The sequence below is a fragment of the Oncorhynchus mykiss genome, chromosome 30, assembly GCF_013265735.2.
Source record: "Oncorhynchus mykiss isolate Arlee chromosome 30, USDA_OmykA_1.1, whole genome shotgun sequence".
NCBI classification, from domain to species: domain Eukaryota; kingdom Metazoa; phylum Chordata; class Actinopteri; order Salmoniformes; family Salmonidae; genus Oncorhynchus; species Oncorhynchus mykiss.
The window spans coordinates 17198507-17219631 of NC_050570.1; the positions used below are offsets into that span (position 1 = coordinate 17198507).

The 21125-nt window shown below is 42.6% G+C and overlaps 1 protein-coding gene across 2 annotated transcripts; it reads right to left on the reverse strand.

The window, feature by feature from the left end:
* Positions 1–9144: 9144 nt before the first annotated feature.
* LOC110521438 (E3 SUMO-protein ligase PIAS4-A) lies at positions 9145–20726 on the reverse strand. 2 transcript variants are annotated; one of them, XM_021598984.2, is made up of 11 exons: positions 20576–20726; positions 19201–19579; positions 17368–17452; positions 17225–17266; positions 14649–14739; positions 14412–14540; positions 14132–14237; positions 13944–14017; positions 13232–13392; positions 12500–12645; positions 9145–12319 (listed from the first exon to the last, which is right to left on the reverse strand). In XM_021598984.2, the coding sequence occupies exons 1-11, from the start codon at positions 20600–20602 to the stop codon at positions 12075–12077; spliced, it is 1485 nt and encodes a 494-aa protein (XP_021454659.2). In that variant the 5' UTR covers positions 20603–20726; the 3' UTR covers positions 9145–12074. The 2 variants fall into 2 exon arrangements, with proteins under 2 accessions (XP_021454659.2, XP_021454660.2); XM_021598985.2 differs by lacking the exon at positions 20576–20726 and adding an exon at positions 20496–20551.
* Positions 20727–21125: the final 399 nt, after the last annotated feature.

The window sequence follows — 21125 nt, forward strand, 5'->3', positions numbered from 1 at the left end:
AAACATGTTCGTCACTAGTTACCAAAGCCACAAAGTCATAAACCCCGCCTATAAACTAAAATGTATCTTCTTAAATATAGATTTTTAAACCTAACCTTAACCACACTGTTAACTTTATGGCTAATCCTAACCTTAAATTAAGATATAGACCATTTTGACTATGTGGCTGTGCTATCTAGTGTAAACCCAGCAACTGTTTGAATGTTAAATGACGAGACAGAGGCATTGATGCGAGTAAACCAGTCTTGTTCAGTACATCACGACACATCCGGGTATCTCAAGCACCCCGGTAAAACACAAGAGTTGCAGTAATGAACATTTACCAACAGATGGCATCACTGTGTCATCTTACACCCATAACATCTTCCATTTAATAAAATAGGACAGGCGGTGTCAATTCACTAACAAAACAAACCTAGTAACAATTTCCAACATGAACAGTTTAGTATTTATTTTTTTTTTTCTCAGGTAACAACATATTTTGATATTCTCTTCACTTTTATCTCTATCTGTCAACAATCCCTGTACAGATTAAGTATTTTTGGTGGCTGGGACACACGCCCGCAGCGTGAAAAGACAGGGGGCTTGTCTGCGAGGACTGCGGGTTCCTGCACAGGCGTGTCACCTGAATGTCTAAGGGGAGAATTGATGGGCGAGGGAGCGGCCGACCTGTGATCCCCTGGCTCTTCGCCCAGTGCCTCAGGCCCCATGTGACTTGCTGGGGTTCTGTATTTTGTTATGCGACCCCTTTGGCCATCAGGGTTCTGAGTAGGTGCTGGCTCAGCAATCCGAAGGTCAACCCTGTTACGATGGTACAGTGATCCATTCACTTCGACCAAGTAGGAGCGTGGTGCCACTTACTGTACACAGGATCCGAGTCACCAGAGGCGCGTCCAGGTCCCCTGGTAGTGGCTTCATTCGCACCGTTTCACCCACCCTGAGCTCAAGTAAGTCTTTTGCTGATTTGTCGTAGACCTGTCTTCTGTGACGTAGCTTCACCAGCACGTCTGTCACCACACATGGCTCCAGGAGAGTGCTGGCTACTGGCAGAGCTGCTTTTAAGCGCCATGCCATGAGGCACTGTGCCGGGCTTGCTATCCATGCCTTCTGTCGGGGTATTGCGCCACTGCAGGATTGCTTTCCAGGCATCTTTGCCCTCTCGCAGAGCCTTTTTGCAGAGGTTCTTTGTGATTTTTTTGCACACTGTGTGTTGTTCATGCATGGAGCGTGTGTGAGTGCCTGATGCAGTAGCCCTGCTGAGCGTGTCACTCACATACATCTCTGGCCCTGGCTTACACACCACCTTGAGGTTGTAGTTTTGTAGGGCCAGTAGCATGCTCTGCAGTCGTTTTGGGGCATTCAGGAGAGGCTTGCTGAATATAGCAATAAGGGGCTTGTGATCTGTCTCTGCGGTAATATTGTCGCGCCCGTACAGGTAGTGGTGGAAGCGTTGGCATGCAAACACAATGCTGAGGCACTCCTTCTCTACAGGTGTCTGGGTGACCAGTTGTTTTATTTCCCTCACCGCTGCGTCATGTTTTGGGAGCCAATGCCAGATGGTGTCCTTGTCCATGAGCCTCCTCAGTGGCTCACACACTTCAGAGAGCCGCGGTAGGAATTTGGCCAGGTAGGTAACGAATCCGACGAAGCGCTGCACTCCCTTCACGTCAGATGGGTGGGGCATTTCCAAGACAGCCTTCACTTTTTCAGGATCCGCCTTCAATCCGGTGGAGGACAAGATGTGCCCATGAAAGCGGACCTCTGGCACTTTAAACTGAAGCTTTTTTATGCTTAGCCTTAGCTTGACCTGTCTGCATCTGACCATCAGTGCCAGCAGCTTGACGTCATGGTCACATTCTGCCTCCTCATCACTGTCCCCACAGCCCACTACGAGGATGTCATCTGCTATGGGTTCCACGCCACTGAGTCCCATCAACAGCTCATGCTGTTTCCGCTGATACACCTCTGGAGCCACAGAGACACCAAACGGAAGCTTCAACCACCTCTTCCTGCCCCAGGGTGTCCAAAAGGTGGTCATGTAGCTGCTGGGCTCGTCGAGCTTGCACTGCAGGAAGCCATCTCTGGCATCCACGAGCGTGAAGACTCTGGCCTTTGGGAGCTTGTAAAGAACATCCTCCAACGTGGGCATAATGTAATGTGAACGTCGCAGAGCTCGGTTGAGGTGTTTAGGATCAATGCATATCCGTAGCTTGTCTGGTTTCTTGATGATAACCATATTACTTATCCAGTCTGTAGGCTCGGTGACAGATATGATGTGGCCATCTGCTTTGTATTTGTCAAGCTGAGCCTTCGTAGCTGCTTTCATGGCCACTGGTACATTGCGGGGTGCACACTGGACAGGCTGGATTGCTGCGTCCAACTCAAAGTGGGCTTCCCCGGGAACTGACTCGACCGGTGCGTTGAAGACATCATGGTACTTGCTTAGGAGTGTCTCCTTGCTCAGGGGCCCAGCCTGGACTTTGTCTATAATGTTAAGATCAGCTGGGATGGTGAAGTTAATAAGCCCAAGGCGCTCGCATGTAGAACCTGACAGTAATGGCTGTTGACTAGCCTCAACTATTTCAAACTCAAGGGTGTATTTCTGGCCACGTAAAACACACTCTGTCACAAACAGGCCTAAAGAGGTCATGAACTGGCCTGAATACAGTTTCAGCTTGGTGCTACTCTGTGTGAGTTTGTCTCTGGGCGCGAGCCCCCTTTTGTCTATAAGGCTCATAACGTTGCATGTGACCCCTGAATCTAGCTGGCATTGCTGTGGTTTATTATTAAGTAGCAGAGTGACACACCACTTTTGTCCTTTTGCCCTCACTGCCCCTATGCACTCGCTAGAATGTACATCCTCTGTGCTGTCGTTCCCTTCATCTGTGTTTGTTTCCATGGAGTGCACTTTACCCTCCTTTCTCTTGCTTTTCATGCAGACCCTTGCGAAGTGATTAGCTGTACCACAGGATTTGCATATTTTTCCATAGGCTGGGCAGTGTTCTTTTCCTCGTCCATGAGAAATGCCACAATATCGGCATGTATTGGGGTTGTCTACTGCAGAGTTGGCTGTAGTATTAGCATTAGCTGTGGCAAAGGGGAATTTCTTTACTGGCTGCCTGAATGTAGCATTGACATTGTCCGTATGTTGCCTTTCTAGCTCCATGGACCTTATCCGTACATCAGCTCTGCTGCACGGCATGTCTCCACTGCCAAGACCAGCGTCAGGTCGCGTTCTCTCAGCAAACGTCTGCGGGTGCCCTCATCAGTTATGCCAAGCACAATCTTATCTCTGATCAGTTCATCTCTTAAAGCACCATAGTCACATGTAGCTGCCTTTTCCCTTAACCTAGTGACAAAGACTCCCCGTCCTCCTGTTTGCAACGACCGAAAACATTGGAGTCTTCCAAAAATCGCGAGACTGAGCTATCATGGGCATAGCAATTGAACTATCGCCAGGTCTCTCATGATTAGCGACCTCCAATGGAAGGTTGTAGAAATTACAATCAAGACGTTTTCTTCAACTAGCTACTCAAATACTTCAGATCAGACTACAAACTTACTTCACTTTTCAAAAGGTTTGCTTAGATTTTTGTTTCATTTTAGTATTTCACCTCTGGAAGTCTAAGCCTCGGGAGTTTTTTTTTACTAAGCTAATATATGGCATTGTTTTAAGATGGTCATACCATGGATCATTTAGCTAACTGATTTGGAATTTTAGGACCCCTGTAGGTATAAAAACATACCGTTGAAGTTGAAAGTTTACATACACCTTAGCCAAATACATTTAAACTCAGTTTCACAATTCCTTACATTTAATCCTAGTAAGAATTCCCTGTCTTACGTCAGCTAGGGTCACCACTTTATTTAAAGAATGAAATGTCAGAATAGTAGTAGAGAGAATTATTTATTTCAGCTGTTATTTCTTTCATCACATTCCCAGTGGGTCAGAAGTTTACATACACTCAATTAGTATTTGGTAGCATTGCCTTTAAATAGTTTAACTTGGGTCAAACGTTTTGGGTAGCCTTCCACAAGCTTTCCACAATAATTTCGTAAGAAGCATTTCAAGGTCCTGGAGTGGCCTAGCCAGTCTCCAGATCTCAACCCCATAGAAAATCTTTGGAGGGAGTTGAAAGTCCGTGTTGCCCAGCAACAGCCTCAAAACGTCACTGCTCTAGGAGGAATGGGCCAAAATACCAGCAACAGTGTGTGAAAACCTTGTGAAGACTTACAGAAAACATTTGACCTCTGTCATTGCCAACAAAGGGTATATAACAAAGTATTGAGAAACTTTTGTTATTGACCAAATACTTATTTTCCACCATAATTTGCAAATAAATTCATAAAAAATCCTACAATGTGATTTTCTGGATTTTTTTTCTCATTTTGTCTGTCAAAGTTGAAGTGTACCTATGATGAAAATTACAGGCCTCTCATCTTTTTAAGTGGGAGAACTTGCACAATTGGTGGCTGACTAAATACTGTTTTGCCCCACTGTAGATACTTTTGTACAGATTTCCTCCAGCATCTTCACAAGGTCCTTTGCTGTTGTTGATCTGGGATTGATTTGCACTTTTCGCACCAAAGTATTTTCATCTCTAGGAGACAGAACACGTCTCCTTCCTGAGCGGTAAGACGGCTGTGTGGTCCCAAGGTGTTTATACTTGTACTGTACTGTACAGATGAACGTGGTACCTTCAGGCATTTGGAAATTGCTCCCAAGGATGAACCAGACTTGTGGAGGTCTACAATTTTTTTTCTGAGATATTGGCTGATTTCTTTTGATTTTCCCATGATGTCAAGCAAAGAGGCACGGAGTTTGAAGGTAGGCCTTGAAATATATCATTAGCCTATCAGAGGCTTCTAAAGCCATGACATAATTTTCTGGAATTTTCCAAGCTGTTTCAAGGCACAGTCAACTTAGTGTATGTAAACTTGGCTACCCGGACTATTTGCATTGTGTTCCCCCTCTTTTACGCTGCTGCTACTCTCTGTTTATCATATATGCATAGTCACTTAAACTATACATTCATGTACATACTACCTCAATTGGGCCGACCAACCAGTGCTCCCGCTCATTGGCTAACCGGGCTATCTGCATTGTGTCCCGCCACTCACCACCTGCCAACCCCTCTTTTTACGCTACTGCTATTCTCTGTTCATCATATATGCACAGTCACTTTAACCATATCTACATGTACATACTACCTAAATCAGCCGGACTAACCGGTGTCTGTATGTTGCCTCGCTACTGTATATGGCCTCGCTACTGTTATTTTCACTGTCTTTTTACTGTTTTCTTTCTTTACTGACCTATTGTTCACCTAATACCTTTTTTGCACTATTGGTTAGAGCCTGTAAGTAAGCATTTCACTGTAAGGTGAACCTGTTGTATTCGGCGCACGTGACAAACTTTGATTTGACTTCTGACCCACTGGAATTGTGATACATAGCGAATTATAAGTGAAATAATCTGTCTGTAAACAATTGTTGGAAAAATTGTGTCAGGCACAAAGGACATGTCCTATCCGACTTGCCGAAACTATAGTTTGTTAACAAGACATTTGTGGAGGGGTTGAAAAACGAGTTTTAATGACTCCAGCTAAGTGTATGTAAACTTCCTACTTCAACTGTATACAGTACCAGTCAAACGTTTATACACACCTACTCATTCCAGGGTTTTTCTTTATTTTACTATTTTCTACATTGTAGAATAATAGTGAAGACATCAAAACTATGAAATAACAGATATAGAATCATGTAGTAACCAAAAAAAAAAACACAAGCAATGGACATTAACATTGAGTGGCTGCTGCCAACACACTGACTCAACTCCAGCCACTTTAATAATGGGAATTGATGGGAAATGATGTAAAATATATCACTAGCCACTTTAAACAATGCTACCTAATATAATGTTTACATACCCTACATTATTCATCTCATATGTATACGTATATACTGTACTCTATATCATCTACTGCATCCTTATAACCTTAATAATCACTAGCCACTTTAACTATGCCACTTTGTTTACATACTCATCTCATATGTATATACTGTACTCAATACCATCTACTGTATCTTGCCTATGCTGCTCTGTACCATCACTCATCCATATATCTTTATGTACATATTCTTTATCCCCTTACACTGTGTATAAGACAGTAGTTTTGGAATTGTTAGTTAGATTACTTGTTGGTTATTACTGCATTGTCGGAACTAGAAGCACAAGCATTTCGCTACACTCGCATTAACATCTGCTAACCATGTGTATGTGACAAATAAAATTTGATTTGATTTGATTTGACATTAGACTGTTGAAAATCTGTCCTTTGGTCTGATGAGTCCAAATTTGAAATGTTTGTCTTTGTGAGATGCAGAGTAGGTGAACGGATGATCTCTGCATGTGTGGTTCCCACCGTGAAGCATGGATGAGGTGGTGTAATGGTGCTCTGCTGTAAGACTGTGATTTATTTAGAATTCAAGGCACACTTAACCAGCATGGCTATCACATTCTGCAACAATACGCCATTCTATCATTTGTTTTTCAACAGGACAATGACCCAACACACCTCCAGGCTGTGTAAGGGCTATTTGACCAAGAAGGAGAGTGATGGAGTGCTGCATCAGATGTCCTGACCTCAACCTAATCGAGATGGTTTGGGATGAGTTGGACAGCAGAGTGAAGGAAAAGCAGCCAACAAGTGCTCAGTATATGTGGGAACTCCTTCAAGACTGTTGGAAAAGCTTTCCAGGTGAAGCTGGTTGAGAGAATGCCAAGAGTGTGCAAAGCTGTCATCAAGGCAAAGGGTTGCTACTTTGGAGAATCTAAAATAGATTGATTTGTTTAACACTTGTTTGGTTACTACATGATTGTGTGTTATTTCATAGTTTCGATGTCGTCACTATTATTCTACAATGTAGAAAATAGTCAAAATAAAAAGACAATTCCTTGAATGAGTAGGTGGGTCCAAACTTTTGACTGGTACTCTATATACAACAATTTTGATAAAATATTTAAATTTGACCACTATTGTCCATAGAAGCATACTGAAAAACACTTCTAAATGGCAGAACACAGGGAAAAAAATCATATAGAATAAGGTTGTGTTTTTTCTATTCCTAGGAGATAAGAAAGCTAAGGAAATATTGTTTTTTGGACACAACGACCTCCATAACTTAAAAAAATAATAACAGTACCGATTACCTTCAGACAAGTCCTGTGACACTTGTGGGGGTCGTAAAGCAAAACGGAGAACATAGTGTTTATGAGAATCTCCCCTTTCCATAGTGGGGTGATATTAGTTTGTAACCCAAATGGTTCGGACGCTACAGACGTTTTCATGAGAAGATTGATTTTAGTGATGCTTCATGGCCTAACAAACATCGCTGTAGCTCGGCCACCTTCCACCGCAGATGCAGAAGGGCGACATAGCCGGATAGAGAACATATTTTTCTTAAACTGACAGATTTTGATGGGGATTTTTTTAGTATGTTACTTAGACACGTGCATCAAGATACTATTAAAGGCTTACATTTAGGATGGAGAACTTCACTTAGCGTTCAACACCATAGTGCCCTCCAAGTTCATCACTAAGCTGAGGACCCTGGGACTGGAACACCCTGGAACACCTCCATCTGCAACTGGTTCCTGGATTTTCTGACGGGACACCCCCAGGTGGTGAGAGTAGGTAACACATCCGCCACGCTGACCCTCAAAACAGGGGCCCCTCAAGGGTGCGTTCTTAGACCCCTCCTGTCCTCCCCGTTCACCCACGACTGCGTGGTCGGGCTACACTTCAACACCATTATTAAGTTTGCTGATGACACAAGGGTGGTAGGCCTGATCACAGACGACGATAAAACAGCCTACAGGGAGATCAGAAACCTAGCAGTCTGCTGCCAGAACAACCTCTTCCTCAATGTCAGCAAGACAAAGGAGCTGATCGTGGACTACAGGAAACGGAGGGCCGAGCACAGCCCCATTCACATAGAACTGCCTGAAGTGGAGCAGATTGAGAGCTTAAAATTCCTCGGTGTACATATCCCTAAGGATCTATTATGGTCCAAACATACCAACACAGTCGTGAAGAGGGCTCGACAACGCCTTTTCCCCCTCAGGAGGCTGAAAAGATTTGGCATGGGCCCTCAGATCCTCAAAAGGTTATACAACTGTACCATTGGGAGCATCTTGACTGGCTGCATCACCGCTTGGTATGGCAACTGCTTGGCATCCGACTGCAAAGAGCTACAGAGGGTAGTGCATACGGCACAGTACATCATTGGGGCAGAGCTACCTGCCATCCAGGACCTCTATACCAGGCGATGTCAGAGGAAGGCCCTAACAATTGTCAAAGACTCCAGACACCCAAGTCATAGACGATTCTCTCTGCTACTGCACGGAAAGCGGTATCGATGCAGTCTGGAACCAACATGATCCTGAACAGCTTCTACCCCCAAGCCATAAAAGACTGATCATTAATAAATTGATAGCCATTATTTATTTTGCACTAACTTTGACTCATCACCAACACTGCTGCTACCGTTTACCATCTGTCACTTTATTCCTAGTTATATGTATATACTCATCTACCTCAATTACCTCGTACCTCAGCACATCGACTGGGTACCCCTTGTACATAGCCAAGTTAGCGTTACTCATTGGTCATTACTATGTGTTTTACTTTAATATTATTTCTCTATTTTCTTTCTCTGCACTTTTTTGGAAGGGCCTATACGTAAGCATTTCACTGTTAGTCCACATCTGTTTTACGAAGCATGTGACAAATACAATTTGATTACCTATGGGAAAACTGGCAAAAGTCATTTGATCATGATTAAATGTTTGTTTTAAATCACTTTTTCCAGAAGGAACTTCAGTTAAGTAATTTTAGCTTTAAAAGTTTCTAAGACCATTAGATTTAAAAAATGTTTTAATTAGTTCCACACATCAATAACAGGTGTTCGAATACGATTATTTAGAATTTTAGTTCTTTTTGAACAGGAGACAAATGTGTCAGGTACAGGACATCACACCAATCTACACCTCAACCACCTCCCTTACACCTAAAGTGGCATCAGTTCCATCACTGGTATTTGTGATTTTATTGGACTTTTGGAACAACTGGAGGCAATTCAAAGCTTAATAAAATATTTTAATTGTATTGTCTTTTAATATGAACATATAAAAAGACAAACAAAACATTTACATCAAGGATTGCAAGCCACTGCTCATGCTACCTTAAGCATTATTATAATTGAGTTCCTTAGAAACAACATGTACTTCACCTCTCTCGCCTTGCCCACGATATGAAAAAGCTTGAGGAAATCTTATCTGTGCAGCGATGTTCTTCTACACTTTTGCACCTGTAAATTTAAACAATGTGATTTAAATCTGTAAAGTAATTTATGTTAGTTGAAGATTAAATTCTGCAAGATGTATTAACATGTTGCTTAAATGCATTAAGTTGTACAACGACTGTCATTCAGGGACATGGCTACGGTTTGAGTTTCTTTTACAGAAAGTGCCATCAATCATTGCGGGTTTCCCATGTTTACAGGACTCACCAATCGGTATAACAATCCGCAAGCTATATGGACATGTCATGAGTACTGCAGAATATTGGAAGACCAGGTTAACATAAAAGACCAGAGCCCATAAATTTCCTCAAGGTCGTTACCATCTCATTATTAGATTAGGTATACTACTACACTTTGGACAAAATGTCTACGCAAGTCTGAATTCAGGATGATCACAAAATATCAATATGCTAGTCAAATGCATGCATCATCAATACCATGAGACATTTTTGGAATTTAGAACACACAGTTCTATAAAAACAGAAATGCCATCTCTACAATTCTGAATGAAAACAGGGACTATCTTGGGGTGAGGAATCTAATGACCTGGAAAGTAAATAAAAGTGAGAGGATATTTAAACTCATACCATCCATGTAGCCAAATTCTCTCAACAACATCAAAAGATGAACTGTTTATTACAATTTTAACTGTGCCTGTGGAAAAAAGCTCCTCTGAAGAAGCTATTACGGATGTAGAGGACATTCATCTAGGATCTATGTGATATTAAATGCTGATTTCTGAGGGTAATATCTTTGAACTGGGAGGAGGCAGAATGTGTCATTGGTTAGAAGTGCTAAGTTTCCTCAGAGGAAAAGGAATGGAACCTGTCTAACAATGGCAGTGCTTTGTGCCACAATCATTCACTCTTCCACAAAAAGTCCAAACTTCGTAAGTGTTCTGCTATCCCTTACTGAAAACGTGTACAGATCAGAGCCGTATATAAATGCTCTGGTAAAGCACTCTTTCCATTGAGACATTTGTACATTTTAATATAAACTGCCATTCAAATAAAAGACGCGAAGCAATCAATTATCAATAAATAAAATACTTAAGACGAAGAAAATTAAGTCAAAAAGGATGACGACACTAACAAATTAATCCCATTCCAGATCTGAAGATACATCCCTCAAGTCCTCCACTCCAGGGAAACGAAAAAAAAATAAGTTCATTCATTTTCTTACTGAGCCTTCCTGTGTAGACCAGCTCAAGTAGCCAAACAACTGTGGGCTCCAGCCTCCACCAATCTTAACTCAAAACAAAAAGGCACCCAAATCTGACCTAACAACAAGAGATAACTGACCCAAATCTGTTTGGCACGATTGCCTCAACATGATCTTGACCAATTGTGTGGATACTAATATTTGTGACATGATCATTCTTTAGTTAGAGCCTTATTCAATAAAAAAAAAATAAAAAAAAACTCTAGTCCAGTTCAAAACCCTGCAAAGCTCTCAGGATATCAGGGGAAGGTTGAATGCAGCAGTAGTCAGTCTCTAGACTATCCAACTGTTGAAAACAGACATGAAATAGGCAAGTGAAAAGAATACATCCTGCATTTGTTTCCTTGATCAATATGAACAACACTGGCAAAACAGAACACTGGGAAGAATCTGAAAAGAGCATGTTCCAAAACCTCAAATGATAACTGCTTGTTTTTGCAAACTCTCCACAAAGACAATTGCTTGTCATATGAATTCAGCCACCAAATCAAATCGTAGATTTCAATGCAATGAGGGGTATATACAATAACTTGTCAAAGACACAGCATTCCTGGGTCGTATTCAGTAGGCACAAATTGGAACAAAAATGCTCGAATGGAGTTAAATAGGGAGGTACCAACTGTACTTGTCCAATAAGAAATGCTCATTCTGTTACAAACCATAAAAATATGTTTTGCAACATGTGCCCTAATAAACACGACCCTGATTCCAATAACCCATTCCTTAGAAAGGCCATACATAAATTGTTTGGAAAAGTGAGGCGAGTGAGCGAAAAAAAGTTAGACAATAAAAATAGACCCTCTTGTTAAATACTATAGCAACCTTAGTTCAGGTGCTACTCTCTCTGATCAAGTAAGTTTGCTGTGTATGACTGAGGTAGGTTGTCAGCATTTAAAGACAATAAAAATGGGGAAAGGTTTTGTTAGAGCTAATTTATTTTCATTGTCTGAATAAATTAAACAGAAAGAAAAAGTAGGGGTGTTCAATTTAATCATATTCCAGAAAAATCTAGTCTGTTGTTCGTGTCCCAAATGATTCATTTAAGTTATTTTGACCTCTTACCACTGAACTACTGAGGAGGCTCCATATCTCCCACTGCCTGCGATCACAAAAAGTGACGAAATTCTGAGACGCAAACACCAAATGCTTGTGGCTTTGAGAGCCTTAAGTTCAAGTCAAATACAAAGTACAAGAAGATGGAGGGGATAAATAGTTCGGGAGGTTACTCTTTTCAATGGTCTTTATGATGGAGGATACAGAATTTGAATGCTGGGAGGGGGAGGGTCACAAGTGTCAGGGAGCTGCTTTTTCCAGTGGTGTATTGAGGAAGCCTAACCACTCCAGAGGTTGACAGTGCATGTATGTGCATGTGTCTGTGTGAATATATGCTAGAGTAGTGGGGGCGGGTGATGTAGTAGGGACTAATGATTTCCAGTCCTCCAACCTAGCCCAACCCTCTCTCCCAGTCTGTGGGGTCAGTCCGCCAGTCAGTACGCTGTGACCAGGTCCTTGTCATAGTCGTATCGGCCCCTCTTGGGGGCGGGGCTGTCCTGGCTGTCCTCAGTGTCGTCGCTGTCTCCTCCAGCCCCTCCCCCCTCCTCCTCCTCAGAGTCTAGAGTCAGATCAACCACCACTCCTCCTCCCGCCCCCCCCGCCGTGGACCCAGCTCCTGACTTCCCCGTCTGGCTGGTGCTGCTGTGGGCCGGGGAGTGGCCATTTACCTCAGGAACACCTGAGAAGAAGGAACAGGTTCACACACTATTACAAACCAATGCTGTTTAAAAAAAGATAAACAGACATGACCTACACAGCGTGGCGTCTTAAATAAATTTTGAAAACTTAAATTAAAAATCAAAACGTTAGTCTGCAATTGTCAAAAAGGCAATAATGGCAATATTTGACATGCACTTACATATATCCAGAACAGGGTAGTCAGGCGTGTTGCTGCGTTCCCTCTCCTTCTCCTTCTCATCTCGGATGGGTCTCCATGAACCGTCAGTCAGATATTCAATCTCCTCAATATCCTCATGGGTCTCTTTTAAGATCTCAGATGCCAGCCTGAAACATGAGACAAACAGTCCGTAAGAGAAGTACATATCATATCAGGACACACAAGAAGGGATCGATCGGATGTGTCCCACAACACACATTATCAACTTTCAAATCTTAGTTAGGAAGTTTGTGGAATTTTATTTATCTAGGCAAGTCAGTCAAAAATCTATTCTTACTTACAATGACAGCCTACCCCGACCAAACCCTAACGACGCTGGGCCAATTGTGTGCCACCCTATGAAACTCCCAATCACAGCCAGTTGTGATACAGCCTGGAATCGAACCAGGGTCTGTAGTGACACCTCTAGCACTGAGATTTAGTGCCTTAGACCACTGCACCACTCAGGAGCCCAATGGAAATGGTTTGATATTTCTACTATTCTACTCTGTTCCACAATAGAACAGGGAGAGGCATCAGCCTTATTGAAAATGTAGCCCAGTGTAGGTAAGCCATTGCAGGTTTTAACAGGAGTCTACAAATTGCTCCAAAAATCAAAATATTTGTTTCCAAGGTTGACCCATGCAAAGAGGAAGCGTGGTTCTCAAATTCCTGTGAGGGTAGTGCTAGTAAGTCTCAACGTGCCTTACTTACCCATCGATGGTGAGCAGCTCAAAGGGAGCCTGCTTGTCACACACAGGGCAGGTCCACGTGGGCTTCTTCTCATTCATTTGCAGGAAGAAGATTGCGTCAAAACACTGCAGGTGGGCACAGGTGATCACCCGACATGGAACACCTATCCGCATCTTCACCAGCTGAGAGGAGGAAAGGGAGACATGCCATTACCTCGACTATCCTGTAACCCCGCACATTGACTCAGTACCGGTACCCCCTGTATATAGCTTAGTTATTGTTATTTACATTTATTGTGTTACTTTTTGATTGATTCTATTTTTAGTTTATTTAGTAAATATTTTATTAACTATTTATTGAACTGCAATGTTGGTTAAGGGCTTGTAAGTAAGCATTTCACGGTAAGGTCTACAACTGTTGTATTCTGCATTTCACGGTAAGGTCTACAACTGTTGTATTCTGCATTTCACGGTAAGGTCTACAACTGTTGTATTCAGCATGTCACTGTAAGGTCTACATCTGTTGTATTCTGCATTTCACAGTAAGGTCTACCTACATCTGTTGTATTCTGCGCATGTGACGAATACACTTTGATTTGATTATTAAGCTGTGGACAAATGGTGGGTTGTAACCTGTTTGTCGTGAGTTCTCTTTTTTTGGTCAGAAACAACTGAAAGGTTTGTGACTTCCTCTCTTGGGTGGATATGGATTAGAGTGGGAGCCAGATACTCACAGGACAGATGAGGGACACCCGTAGCCCTGTGGTAGCGATCTCACTCTCTGGATCAAAGCGGAGCTTGTCCTGGACTGGACACAGCAGAGAGAAACTAGTTGAACATCACACAGCATTACACAGTGAACATCACTAAAATGCAAGAAGCATGGAAAACAGGGAGAAAGAAAAATGTTGAGGCCACTTACTGCGTTCACGACAGCGTTCTGCACTCTCCACTGAGCAGTGTTTGAGTTGGCCGAAGAGCTCTGCTGATGTGAAGACCCTCACTAAATCCACTGCCACAGAGTAGCGCTGCACACAGAACGAGAGCAGTGAGCAGAATGAACACTGGAAAGCAGCAGTTATGAATTTTTACAGAAAACAAACCACACCATTTCAAAAACTTGTCATAAAAATGAATAAAAAACCATTTGGAATACAGCAGCGAGGTTTTCAATTACAGAACAGTGTCAACCAGAGACTGACCTTGCCGAAGTTGCCCCATGTGACAGTGACCCGGTTGGTGGCAGTGGAGAGTTGTAACCAAGGTGTGATGTTGACTGGGCGACAGGGCCGACGCGGCTCCACACCTGGCTTATTAGAAGGGTAGTAACCCTGTACACAACAAATATAGGCATGTTAAGCCTCTAATATTTAGGCATTTTCTTCTGATTAGTTGGTTGGTTTGTATGCCTGATGTGATTCCCCATCTTGAATACTCACCGGTACATGACAGTAAGACTGGTTGACTTTGACAGCAATATTGGGAGGGTACTGATCTTCCTGGACACCGATGGAGTCTGTGTAACAGATTCTGTAAAGCATCGTAAAAACAGCATAGGAGGTTGATTGGTTAGCAGTGTTAGATAAGTGGCAACATTTATGGCTCAGGGAATGTCTCAGACACGGAGCCATTCCCAATGAATGGTTGAGGTGGTCAGATGTCATTCAATACACACATTTCAAATTGTACACCATTTTTTAAAATTTTTTACTTTCACTGTTGACAAACGAGGACACTGTAGAGGAAAACTTTCCAAATGTCAACAGAACAAAAAAACATCATCTCAAAGTAAACTGTAGAATGTTGCGTGGTTCTCCCATGACTTAGAAAAGCATGTGCACTGCAGTTTATTAGGCTACAGATGAAATAATTGATGAACTTCACAGGGTGGTGAAAGTGCACAGTGATGATCTTAATGCTCCTTTCCAGTAAATATTGAGGGTCTTAGTTTGACGCTAGTGACACGATCAATGCTTGGCTGTCAATTGACAAATAAAAATGATCTTGCGCTTATCCAAAATGTCATCATGAAGCCTACCCTCTGCGAGCTGTTGGCTAGAGCACACGTGCTAAGACAAGTGGGCACATTTACCGTTTGTTGCAGACTTCTTGTGCCAAAACCAACGGCAGAGTTAAAAACTGGATGGAAACTCATTGTACTTGTTTTGTTTTGGTAAATTAAAAGTTTTACGACAAAGTGCTTTTTATGTGCATGTCATTCCGCACAGCTTTTAATAAACAAGACAGTTTGATGGAAATCGACCACTGCTTGTGAAATGTGCATATTTTAAGCAAATATTTGCATGAAAATCTAAACAAATTGCTATAAACCTAGATACTGATATGGCATAGGCTATAACTGCATACTTGAGTTTTACAAATCGACTGTATGTACCTAACATGTACAGTACTTGTCAAAAGTTTGGACACACTCATTCAAGGGTTTTTCTTTATTTCTACTATTTTCTTCATTGTAGAATATTAGTGAAGACATCAAAACTATGAAACACAAACGGAATCATGTAGTAGAAAAAAAAAGAGAAGAGAAAAAAATATATATTTGAGATTCTTCAAAGTAGCCAGCCTTTGCCTTGATGACAGCTTTGCACACTCTTGGCATTCTCTCAACCAGCTTCATGAGGTAGTCACTTGGAATGCTTTCAATTAACAGGTGTGCCTCGTTAAAAGTTAATGTGGAATTTCTATCTTAATGCATTTGAGCCAATCAGTTGTGTTGTAACAAGGTAGGAGGGTATACAGAAGATAGCAATATTTTGGCCATATGGCAAGAACAGCTCAAATAAGCAAAGAGAAACGACAGTCCATCATTAATTTAACAAATGAAGGTCAGTCAATACGGAACATTTCAAGAATGTTGAAAGTTTCTTCAAATGCAGTCGCAAAAACCATCAAGCACTGTGATGAAACTAGCTCTCATGAGGACCACCATAGGAAAGGAAGACCCAGAGTTCTCTGCTTCAGAGGATACGTTCATTAGAGTTACCAGCCTCAGAAACTGCAGCCCAAATAAATGTTTCAGAGTTCAAGTAACAGACACATTGCAACATCCAATGTTCAGAGGAGACTGTGTGAATCAGGCCTTCATGGTCGAATTGCTGCAAAGAAACCACTACTAAAGGACACCAATAAGAAGAAGAGACTTGCTTGGGCCAAAAACACCAGCAATGAACATTAGACTGGTGGAAATCTGTCCTTTGGTCTGGAGTCCAAACTGGAGATTTTTGGTTCCAACTGTATCTTTGTGAGACGCAGAGTAGGTGATAAAATGATCTCCGCATGTGTAGTTCCCATCGTGAAGCAAGGAGGTGGTGGTGTGATGGTGCTTTCCTGGTGACACTGTCAGTGATTTATTTAGAATTCAAGGCACACTTAATAAGCATGTGTACCACAGCATTCTTCAGCGATACGCCAACTAGGCACAGACATCTGGTTTGTGCCTAGTTGGACCATAATTTGTTTTTCAACAGGACAATGACCCAACACACCTCCAGGCTATGTAAGGGCTATTTGACTAAGGAGGAGATTGGTGGAGTGCTGCATCAGATGACCTGACCTCAGCCCAATTGAGATGGTTTGGGATGAGTTGGACTGCAGAGTGAAAAGTAGCCAACAAGTGTTCAGCATATGTGGGAAGTCCCTCAAGACTGTTGGAAAAACATTCCAGGTGAAGCTGGTTGAGAGAATGCCAAGAGTGTGCAAAGCTGTCAAGGCAAAGGGTGGCTACTTTGAAGAATCTCAAATATAAAATGTATTTTGATTTGTTTAACACTTTTTTGGTTACTACATGATTCCATGTGTTATTTCATAGTTGATGTCTTCACTATTATTCTACAATGTAGAAAATAGTAAAAAATAAAGAAAAACCCTTGAATGAGTAGGTGTGTCCAAACTTTCGACTGGTACTGTATGCATCAACTATACGTATCTATGCAACTATATTAACAGTAGGATTGGTGGGCTGCTGTGTGTAAAACGGTTTGACATCTTAACTCACCTAAGAACCACCTGGATTGCCTTCATTCCTGGCCGAAGCTCACTGAAACAACAAGAGGGAAAAATTATGGTACCCTCAGTGCTCATTCAAAGTCACAAGCAGTAGGATAGACAGTTAACTTTTAATAAAAGTGTTATACTCACGTTGAGTTTCTGACTTGGTCCGCTTGGCTCTGTGTTAGCTCAAATACACATTGACTGTCCTGCAGTTTCTCACTGTTCTGGGCAACTACAAGGACAGGTGCAGAAAAATAGATCATACACATTACGAAGCATAGTGATGTTGTGCAATGTCCAAAATGTCCTTAGTACTTCTAATTTTAATGCCATGGCATGTTTCTATCAGTAATATACAGTGCATTCGGGAAAGTATTCAGACCCCTTGACTTTTTCCACATTTTGTTATCTTACAGCCTTATTCTAAAATTGATAAAAAATACATTTGTCCTCAATCTACACACAATACCCCATAATGACAAAACAAAAACAGGTTTTTAGAAATGCTTGCAAATGTATTAAACAAACAGAAATACCGTATTTACATAAGTATTCAGACCCTTTACTATGCACACTCAATTGAGCTCAGGTGCATCCTGTTTCTATTGATCATCCTTGAGATGCTTCTACAACGTGATTGGAGCCCATCTGTTGTGAATTAAATTGATTGGACATGATTTGGAAAGGCACACACCTGTCTATATAAAGGTCCCACAGTTGACAGTGCATGTCAGAGCAAAAACCAAGCCATGTCGAAGGAATTGTCTGTAGACCTTGATACATGATTGTGTCGAGGCACCGATTTGGGGAAGGGTACCGAAAAATGTTCTGCAGCATTGAAGGACCCCAAGAACACAGTGACTTCCATCATTCTTAAATGGAAGAAATCTGGAATCACCAAGACTCTTTCTAGAGCTGGCCGCCCAGCCAAACTGAGCAATTAGGGGAGAAGGGCCTTGATCAGGGAGGTGACCAAGAACCTGATGGTCACGGACAGAGCTCCAGAGTTCCTCTGTGGAGATGGGAGAACCTTCCAGAAGGACAACCATCTCCGCAGCACTCCACCAATCAGGCCTTTATGGTAGAGCAGCACGTCTAGAGGAAACCTGGCACCATCCCTATGGTGAAGCATGGTTGTGGCATCATCATGCTTTGGGGATGTTTTTCAGCGGCAAGGTCTGGAGACTAGTCAGGATCAAGGGAAAGATGAACGGAGCAAGGTAGAGAGAGATCCTTGATGGAAAATCTTCTCCAGAGCATTCAGGACCTCAGACTAAGGGCGAATGTTCACCTTCCAACAGGACAACAACCCTAAGCACACTGCCAAGACAACGCAGGAGTGGCTTCGGGACAAGTCTCAATGCCCTCGAATGGCCCAGCCAGAGCCCGGACTTGAATCCGATCAAACATCTCTGGAGAGACCTGAAAATAGCTGTGCAGCTCCCCATCCAGCCTGACATAGCTTGACAGGATCTGCAGAGATGGATGGGAGAAACTATCCAAATACAGGTGTGCCAAGCGTGTAGCTTCAAAGCCAAGAAGACTTAAGGCTGTAAATCCCTGCCAAAGGTGCTTCAACAAAGTACTGACTAAAGGGGCTGAAATTGTGATATTTCAGTTTATTTTTTATATATAAATTAGCAAACATTTCCAAAAACGTTTTTGCCTTGTCATTATTGGGTAGTGTGTGTAGATTGAGGGGGACATAAAGAAAATAATAAATAAAAGAAAATCAAATTTTAGAATAAGGCTGTAACATAACAAAATGTGGTAAAAGTCAAGGGGTTCTGAATACTTCCCGAATGCACCGTATGTGTAGGGCCAGGGCCCAATTGCCAGGGGGTTTTCTGACCACAAGACCTGACCAGGAAGTATTCTTCTGAGCTTTATCGTTTCAGCAGTAAAAATGTTTGGGCCTCTCTACAAAGACTAGCCTGACATGTCACTGCGAGTAAAAAAAATAATACAAAAATCACTCACTCAGCTCCGTTGGCAGCAACAGCTTCTCCAGAGTTTGGTAAAAGGGCAGTGACACCAGCTTGACCTCAGCTGCTGGTGTGGAGGACAGCTTGGGGATGCCGTTGAGGTAGTCTGTGCCCTGTGTGCCAGTGGGCGAGGAGCTGAGGGAGGAGTAGGCCACAGAGACCCCCTCCGGGCGCCGGGCAGCCAGCCAACCCGACGCCTTGGGGAAGCGTGACTCATAGAGCTGCCGCACGTTCTTCAGCAGCTCTGGGCTGCACTCTGTTTGCACCAGCCTCAGCGCCCGTCCCACCAGGTCCTGCTTCAGACCACTTTTACTGCGGCCCATGGAGGCCAGCAGCGTCTGCAGGTCAGACACCCGAAAATTCTTCACCATGTTCTGGAGGGAAGACAATGGAGAGAGGGACAGGAAGAAGAGGGGAGGTTTTGGGATTACCATCTTTGATTCTGGATTACAATCTTTGGTTTGGATTCCTTGACCCAGGCAAGTCCCAATAAGAAAAATAGCCTACACAAAGAGATGGGCACAGGTGTCTAAAAAAAAGTTTTTTTTAAAGTGTATACTCAGGTCATTCCAACTTATTTTTTTGCTGGGTTGAAATATCAGTGTCAGTATTTGCTTGGAGCAATATTTCCCATCCATACCCTCTAGAATTCAGTAACGTGACCTATGAGCCCCTTCTGTTCCTAACGCCATACATTTATTTCCTGCAAGCAAAACCGAGACTGGTCCCTCATTTAACTACTATAGGACACAACACCGGTATAATCGAAGACCCAGCAATGCATGGAACGTTAGCTAGCTATTTAGTTAATAAGAAAATGACCTTACAAGTTAGCTACATCAGTCAATCTCATCAACTGACTTAATTTCTACAGTTCGTGCATAAGCCTCAGTGACATGCTTACTGTTTTGTCCAGACAGCGGCATTGAGCAATTGCCTTGTCTGACAGAGGCTAGGCTATTGGTTACATAGCTAAGCTAACTCCACTTGTTCTGTTGTCACCCCCAATACTGAAAATACATCCGACAATACATCCGCTGTCATTTGACAAGTCAAATGGACAACGGATGGCCCGAATGCTTAATGCAATATCTTGCTTAAACACTGAATGGTACAATTTCACGCCGACTCCCTGCTGGCGAATGTTTATGGTCTCATCACTTTGCCATGTCCCTGCTAACTAGACGCACTTAGCAGCGCACGGAAAACAGTTTCAATATACCAATTAATCAACCATCACTAAGTAGCTAAGTTAAACCATTTTAGACAGTATTCATGACACACCCTTACAGTTTCCCAGCCTAGCAGGCCATCCCCCACGCTACAGCAGACCCTTTTCTATCAACCCAGGCGAGCGGAGCTCTGCTTACCATCGCTTCCACCAGTTCGGCCGCCATCTTCGTACAGCAGCCCCGCGAGAGCCAGAGCCGAAAGACAGTCCTTCGCCAATGAGAGACAGAGGGGTCGCTGGTCGACGGTTCTCTGCTTCCAATCACAGCGCAACTACATCACGAGCCTCAAGGAGTGTGTTGAAAGTAGGCGTGCCAGCATTGTTTTAAAGTGACAGTACAACTTTTTTTTAAACACTAAAAGACAGGCCTCCCCTACATGTTAGGCCTCAATTATAAGAAAACATAACCAGCCTCCAAATAGCTGAACGTTGGTGTTTGCTGAGTTTTATACTACCGAGACAAAGAGAATATGCGTTGTGGAAATAATTCAAATTCAACACCAGAGGAAAGCATGACTTGTTAAATGGGGAGAGGCACATGGCCAAATCAACTCCTGACCGAGCGAAAACATCCACTTCGGGATTTGCAATGAACTATTAGCTATCAACTGTAAATGCTTTGTATATATATATATATATATATATATATATTTTTTTTTTAACACAAAACCTAAATAATCCCAGGGAGT